The sequence below is a fragment of the Varroa destructor genome, unplaced genomic scaffold, assembly GCF_002443255.2.
Source record: "Varroa destructor unplaced genomic scaffold, Vdes_3.0 BEIS01000006.1, whole genome shotgun sequence".
NCBI lineage: Eukaryota > Metazoa > Arthropoda > Arachnida > Mesostigmata > Varroidae > Varroa > Varroa destructor.
In genome coordinates, this window is record NW_019211459.1 from 6,413,040 (window position 1) to 6,421,426 (window position 8,387).

An 8,387-nucleotide genomic window follows, 5' to 3' on the forward strand; every position below is an offset into this window, starting at 1 on the left:
TTGATGAACTTATTTGAATATAAATAATAATAACAAATGTTATGAATAGTGTTAATATAATTTATATAGAAACAATAGCTTCTAGCACTTTGGCGATTGTCCGGCGGCTCACTCGCGAGCTTGAGGGACATACGGACCAGTCGTTATTTTATCACAGAAAACAATTGTTATTGCGTACAGTCACGCAGAGCCGTTTCACAGTCAACCAAACTACCGACTTAGTCGAGAAAATCGAACTATTACTACTACTACTATTACTATTACTATTACTATTACTACTACTACTACTACTGCTACTATTACTACTACTACTACTACTATTACTACTACTACTACTACTACTACTACTACTACGCTACTCTTTACTCCTCTAGCTAAATGCCACATTTTCTAACGTCAATTAACAGTATATATTTATTAATAGCGTCATATAATCAATTCAGCAAACTTGTAATTGATGTCACGACACGAGTCAGCGGTTCTCAAGATGCCTCCTAGTAAAATTGCTCTCTGAAGTTCATACGCACTCGGTCTAGCTTGATATAACCGAATTCTTATTAACTATATTTATCGACATTTGTCTAATACCACTTTTCGTTTCACACCAGAATCTGCACTCAGCAGCAAGAAGCAGCACCTTCTGAAAAACTTATTCAGTATATTCTTCGAATCCTTAAAGTAACACGTAATCTTCAACATAGTAAATATGTCGCATCGGTCAATTGTCCGCTCATCAAAATTTCGACACATCTTCGGCCAGGCGCTGAAGAAGGAGAATTGCTATGACAATATTCGCATTACGAAATCGTCATGGGATTCGAACTTCTGCTGTGCCAACCCCAAGTTTATTGCAATTATCACCGAACAGGCTGGAGGCGGAGCTTTTCTAGTCCTTCCAATCAAACAGGTATGCGTGAGATGCTGTACCTTAAACTACATTGTTTAGTGCAAATGAAGATTTGACCCCAAGGTCAATGTCCTGTTTCGAAATCTTAAGCTACATTGTCTAATGCCTGAAAATGAATAACGGTTTTTTAGCAGACTTAATTACCTTTAGCCCTGATTTTGTTGAAATATCCTTCCTAGGTGGGTCGTGTTGACCCTAACGCCCCATTGGTCGCAGGTCACAAGGGTCCCGTCCTAGACATCGCCTGGAGTCCCTTCAACGATAATGTCATAGCGTCAGCATGCGACGACACCTTTGTTCGTGTTTGGCAAATCCCAAATCTCGGCCTTGTCCGAACAATGACCGAGCCTGTAGTCGAGCTGCATGGCCATCAGCGTAAAGTGCAAAACATTCATTGGCACCCGTCGGCCAACAACGTTTTACTCAGTATCGGTGCCGATTGCAAACTGATCATTTGGAACGTAGGCACTTCAGAGATCCTTTCGGCGATTGACCATCCTGACGTTGTGTTCAGCGCCTGCTGGAATTGGGATGGAAGCCGAATTGTGACGACATGCAAAGACCGAAAGATTCGTGTGTATAATCCACGGTCGGGCGAGATCGAATGTGAGGGACTTGGCCACGAGGGGGCAAAGCCGCAAAAAGCCATCTACTTAAGAGACGGTCTCATTTTCACTACTGGGTTCTCACGTATGTCCGAGCGCCAGTACGCGCTTCGAGTCGAAAGCGCTTTGAATGAGCCGGTTGTTCTAGAAGAGCTCGACACGTCCAATGGTGTGCTAGTCCCCTATTATGATCCTGATGTAAATCTTCTCTTCCTGTGCGCCAAAGGTAAGCACAACTTACTCGAAATAACCATTTTCCTGAAAACAGTAGCAAAACAGTTGAAACATATGGCTTAAATAACGTCACTCACCTATAAACGAAGTTGATCTGAGTGAATCTAACATGTTCAATTGCTTAACATGAAATGTGAAAGTTGAAAAGGTAATTTCTAATAAAAAATTGAAACTTGCAAGAAGTTAGGGCCACCAGTTTAAATCCACCCATGAAGTAATCGATTGTAAACAACGTTTTGTATAGCTACTTAAATGAAGAGGTGTTATCCAGTGTTGATTGGAAAGCCGACCGATGATGAGCTGCAACTGAATAATAATTTCCTTATGGATTGCATCAACGAAATAGATAAAATAATCCTGACATTGTGTGGTGTTGGTCATGGCTCATAGGTGACAGCAATATTCGATACTTCGAGATCACCGAAGAGGCACCTTTCGTTCACTATATTAACACTTACCAATCTTCAGAGCCTCAGCGCGGAATGTGTGGCATGGTAAAGCGTGGCGTGGACGTCACCCAGTGTGAAATCGCACGCTTTTTCAAGTTACACACTAAAGGGCTCTGTGAAGTTATCTCTTTCACTGTACCTCGAAAGGTAATAAAATTAGCTGTTTTCTGGTTGTTCTTTTCTATGGTCACACCCTTCTGACTGTTCTCGAGCAATATCTCGACTAAAAATCGTAGTTAGTACTGAACATAATTATCATAGAACTTTGGATGTTAGGAGTATCTGGCTATTTGAATGTGAAAATCCGAAACTCACCATAGAAAGAAGAAAGAAATCGTAAAGTCATTATAATGGCGCCTGCTCACAATGGACACAAATCTTCAAAAAAGGTTAAAAGTTCTTCCAAGTGTTGCAAATAAATAAGCATATATATTATTGACCTTATCTGATTCGAGACCCTTTCAACATTTTCCAGTCTGATCTATTTCAAGATGACCTATACCCCTTGACGCCGGGAGACGTGCCGGCCCTGAGCGCTGATGAGTGGGCTTCTGGCGAAGATCGGGAACCGTTACTCATCAACCTCAAGGACGGTTACCAGGCGAAGCACAAAGATTTCCAGGTGACCGCCAAGCCTCGACCGAAGTCCAACATACTTGACAGAATGCCTGGACAACCTCAACAGGAAACGCGACCAGCATCTTACGTTGATTCGTCTGGAGACTCTCCAGAGCGGGCTCCTCCACCTCCGGTGGCCGCTGGAATTTCAGAAGAACAGTACCTTGAACTTGTCGAGGTAATGAAGCTACTAAAGTCACTCATTCTCAAGCATGAGAAACGTATCCGTAAACTAGAAGACTTCAGTGGACTCAATAAAAAACGCGAGGAAGATCAAGCCGCTCAGGAAGAGCAGGGGTTGGGAGAAGCCGCAGCACAGAGACCCGCTGAAACTCCGAACGAACCGAACAACAATGACGAAACTCATTGAGGCACCAAAAACTTAAATAGCCTTCATTTTGTGCTTCAAATCGGCACGACGCAGGCACATCTTCTATGTAGGCGGTCTATGTCGCAACTTCGACTACGACACAACGAATCGGTGGCCCCTATGTCACTTTGGATATACATGTTTTGTATCATTGCCTCGCCAGCTTGTGGCTGGTCAGGAAGGTGCACATTTCTTTATATTATATACACTACCCATCTTATTGCTTGATAATGACGGCCGCTTGTAATATGTTAACGATTTTGAACTCGGCGTCGGTCTGTGCTTCAGCATTACGCCAACATTGGGGTTGCAAATTCACCGAGAGATTATAGACCGTGGGCTGTGTGTGTGTGTGTGTGTGTGTCTGTGTGTACGAATGTATGTGAATACGTGTGTGCGTTCCAATAAAATACTGAGGATGTGATACGATAGTCGAATAAACAAAGTAAGGCTATCATTTCACAGCGTGAAAGCGCTAAACGTTATCGCCGGCTCATGAAGACAACGATCGGGTGTCGCCCACATACAATATCCGGCCAAGTGGTTCACTCTTCACCGGTATCTATAAGGCTTCAGCGGTCACTGGTACTTCGTACGCATATACAGCATAAAATATTGTTTTCTATGATGGTCCTCTATGCGAGGAGAGGACATAATTAAACAATCGGCTTGCCTGTGTTTGCTTTTCGTTTGTGAAATAGAGCAAGGATTACCGGCTGCTTCAGACAAAAAGTCGCCGGAACTTGACCTTGATACCATTACGCTTAAACTAATTGCAAGTGAGGCTATAATGCTGAGCAACCCGTATGAGCGCTTCCTCGTCGTTAGAGGTGTCATTGGTTAATCGCGATTCTTTAGTCGATATTGTTTGAATATTTAAATTTGTTAACCAAAATACAGCCCGGACTGTTTTTCCTTGGTTTGCAGTTTGGTATTTACGTAACACCCTTTTTTTACCAAACGTGGAGTACGGCTGCAGTAAAGGTCTACCCACTCATGAGTTGATCACATAGCCTGTACAATTGGGCGGTTGCGTTCTAATCCTACCGATAATGCCGATATAAGGATCTCAAAGCACGAACACGCAAAGCAAACGTATTTGCAAACGCAAAGGCTATATGAACTATGATTGTTTAGGGCGGACAGCTCCGATTCGAGTTACTTACGACTATTGATTAATGACGGTCACCTTCCCCCTAACGCTGTTGGCCGGCCATTTGTCTATGTCTTTTTGTCTTTTGGTACACCGATATTTCCACTAACCTGCCCGTTGACTTGCGAACCGCGAGAGTCTTTCGCCTGTAAGAGCCAAGGATTGAGCGCAGTATTTTGCGGTGCGCTACTGCGAAAACACCTGCTACATGCTTCTTATCTTCCTTATATGTTTTCGGCGCGAAAGGGGCAAACTTGCCGCTGAGACAGTCTTGGGCTGGAGCGTGGATGGAGTAATTTTCGATGGCAGGGCATGATAAAGTTCGCGCAAATTTGAGACAGGCCTTTTAATCGGAGGGATGCATTTCTATGGTTGGACTTTGACCTAACTAGCCGTTGATTGTTGGATTCGAAACGTGTACGTAATAGTAACACTGTAACAAACTCAGGTGGTGAAGTAACCTTTATGATAATGGATATTTTTTTGTTTCATTCATAAAGCTATTTCGAGGTTTTTACAGCTTTTCAACATAGAAAAAGTCGACGTTTTAGCTCGATAGTGGTCAGAATTGAGGACTGAGAATTTTAGCTAGGTACGGCAAAATATTCCCTGACAAACAACGCTCTTTTACTGAACCCTTAGAATCGAGTACTACTCTATTTTTCCCAGATTTCGCTTGTGCGGATAGAGTGATACACTCATACGCAGAGAGATGTTTGACTGTATGACAGATCGATTGATATATAACTATTTATGAGTACAGGAGATGCAAGCTGCTTATTGAACTATATAGTTCCTTATATGTAATAATGTTTTCTATCGTGGATTTCGCTTATTTATAAACGCAGTTCGTCTGTGGTAGAAGTAGTTGAGCCCATCTGGTCCCTTCGGGTCATATCGGAAGCCTCGTTTTCGGCTTCCCCCACCAATTATTGTTATTTGTGAGCTTAAGTCATGTGGAAAGGTAGGAATAGTTGAAGCAGCATATAACGAATCAAGTATTTTACAACGTACCAATTGCAACTGAGAAGAGTGATGAAAATAGGACATTTCGAAACACGGCAGGATCAAGTATACGATTAGACGTAATCCGATCATCATTAAGCCTAACATTGAGCTAATAGAAGTGTCGATACATCGTACAAATATAGGGAACTAATCTTGTGCCTATCGTTTTACGGCCATAATCATATATTTGTCCTAATCACCGTCAAGACGGAACGAAAACCGATAACATCGCTTTCTCTGTGACATATTAAAGGTTTTTTTTTTTTTGTTTAATGTTTACTATTACAGTTATAATTTATTGTATCAGGTAGCGAAGGCTTAAAAACATTCGTGATATTAGAACAACAACAACGTTGACTGTTGATTTATACATAGACATGCATAGACAACATTTTCTATTCTGTACGAAACTAGACCGGTTAGATCAATCGTGTGTCGGATCGCACTGCCGCTACACTTTATAGGGAACGTCAAATTACTAAATCAGCCCGTTTGGATCGATGAGGGAACAGGCTACTGAAGCTAATCCAGCGAGATAATCTTGCTTCAGTGGATATAAACCGTAGAGTTCACGTTCTCTCGCCGTATAGTTGTTTTTTTTTTCCTGCTGAGAACGTATGTCCCGAACGAGGCTCAATCATCATTTGAAGCTTGGAAAAATCCCTTCTAAGCAAAAACCTTTTAGCGAAAAGCATTCTTTATAACAGAGCTAACAAGGTCGAAGTTGCCCTAATGGCCATGAACGCTAAAATTCATTTGCCTTGCAATTGCGTTAAATTTTTATCAAGCATAAAACTAGCTTACCTGATTGTATCGGTCTCGGTGCCCACCTGATCAGCTCCGAAGTCTTGCATGGTTGTCTGTTTGAGATGGGGCGAGTTTGTGGCAACGTCAACAGCATTGATAGTAGCAGCAGCAGCAGCAGCAGCAGCAACAACATTAATTATCATCGTCATAAAAACGAGGGGAACTAGTTAAGAAGTAAACGATTGAATATAATAAATAACGTTATATGGCCACTAATGGTGGAAATCGATTTTGACCATATTGTAGTGAACAAAACTATGCAAATAAGGTATGATGTTTTCAGAATAGGGGAATTATCGTTCGGGAGGCGATGTCGTTAGGCGATGCGGAGGAGGTTCACTAGAGAAATTCAACAGTGACCTAATGTTCATATGGATATGGTAGTCGTCCTTTTTCCATGAACCCCAACTAACGTTTAGGTATATATTTGATTATAACGTATTTTGTGCTAGTATCATAGTGTGTAAATACGTACGTAGAACGTTCGCGTGAACGTTATTCGAAAATTAAGATAGCAAACATTATAACTGCTTACTGTTACGCAAGCCTCACGGTTTCATGCTTCTACTACGAAATGAGTTCGCCTGTGACAGGCAACACTACTTCATCGAGTGAAGTCTCCAAAGTAACGTCGCTGCCAATGACGTTAGCATCATATACTGGTCTATGTTGCGCTTCTATTGAAATAATAAGCACTCTGTTGCCATTTGTTTTATCTGTTGAAGTATTTTGTAACTGAAATACTTGTTTCGCGTAGCTTTCGATGGACATGTGTCGTCCTGTGTTGTCCACGCTGTCCTTACGCAAGCCAAGTAACTGATCCGTTCGAAACTTGATGGCGGTTTTTATTTTGTGGTCTATTTTTCTTAGTTTTTGTCTGCACAAGGGTTAAACCCGTTGAAAAATTTTTACTGGACAGGATTATTGCTACAGTTTTATTCGAGTCACAAGATTGTACCCCGAATTTGCTCTCTAAAGAGGACTACAATGTCGGATAAAGAGTATGCATTGGCGATATCGATTTTTCGCTGATGCCAGAAAACCACCAAAGCAGCCCAGACAATTCATTCCGTCTACGTTACACTGTAGAGTTGTATTTAATTTTTTTACTCTTAATATCATGCTCTGTTAAAAATGGCACAAGACAATCGTCGTCAAAGCCAAAAAGCCCGGGAAAATGCTCATCATTTGATATTTGAACGTAGCGAGGCCCTTTTTCATAGCTGTCTTAGTTTATAGAGCTCTAGCCTACTCAATGCGCAAGAGGAATAACTAAGGTTTACAACTGTCAGAGCCTGTAGCCATCTTGAAAACTTGAATTTTCTCGATATTCTAACTATTTCATAAGAGTCGTCGACCAGCATCAGAAAGCGTTAGAAAACCGAAGGATCGACCACTGCACCGATCATATTCAACGGCCAGAAACGTTGCAGAGAGTATTACAGCGCACAAAATGTTTTAGTGCTTTGTTTCGCTTTCGCTTGAGTTCATATGTGATTAATAAAAGGGTAAATTGTTGGCATACAAAAGCGATAGTCGATCATCAAAATCCATGAGAAATCGATTTCAGTTAATAAAAACAACTTATTTTTGCCCGTTCATTGAGAACTTCGGTTTTTTTGTTAGTCTGCGCTAGTTTCCGAGACGATTCCTCGAAGCGTCAATCTATCAAACGAATATAAACATTTGGTCAGGCAGTAAAATTTATCAAAATAGAAAACAGTTAACTGGGCTGATGATACGCCGCCTCATTCCGGGTTCACTTGCGTTAAACCCGAGTTCAACTCGGAGATGCGTCTCCGATAATGTTTCCTTTTGAGTAAAACATTCAGTAGGTTAGAAGGGCTTCCAGGAAGTTACGACAATCGGTAAGCGTCTTAGTTGTCTTCATTTGAAATGTTTTCACCTTCTGATAGTGCCGCTTGGTGTACGTGTGGCAGTATCGTAATGCCGTATCGATAGAAGGCTATCTTTAGACTATAGATCAAACAGGAGTTGAATCTGTTTAGATTCACACCCAGCAGATTTTTCGTATCGTCGCGGTGGAACCATTTTTTTCACCAATAAGATATTAATCCAAGAGCCTTCTCCTTGAGCCGTACTGCGACGGGCTATCGAAACCCCTCTATAATACAGATATAATAGACTAATTACTATGCCCCCGTAACGATGCAGCGGTAACACTAAGTACATGAGGCGGTCAATTCGCATTCAGTCCTGTTCGTCAATTCCGCAC

At 41.6% G+C, this 8,387-nt stretch overlaps 1 protein-coding gene across 5 annotated transcripts in view; it reads left to right on the top strand.

The window, feature by feature from the left end:
* The window catches only part of coro (protein coronin), a 34,863-nt gene extending 27,104 nt beyond the window's left edge, over positions 1 to 7,759 (top strand). For all 5 annotated transcript variants that reach the window (XM_022809746.2, XM_022809744.2, XM_022809745.2 and 2 more), the window contains 4 exons: positions 609 to 907; positions 1,087 to 1,738; positions 2,137 to 2,342; positions 2,671 to 7,759. In XM_022809746.2, coding sequence (XP_022665481.1) covers positions 707 to 907; positions 1,087 to 1,738; positions 2,137 to 2,342; positions 2,671 to 3,183 — 1,572 coding nt within the window. In that variant the 5' untranslated portion in view covers positions 609 to 706 and the 3' untranslated portion in view covers positions 3,184 to 7,759. The remainder of the gene's footprint in view (positions 1 to 608; positions 908 to 1,086; positions 1,739 to 2,136; positions 2,343 to 2,670) is intronic.
* The last annotated feature ends 628 nt before the right edge of the window (positions 7,760 to 8,387 follow it).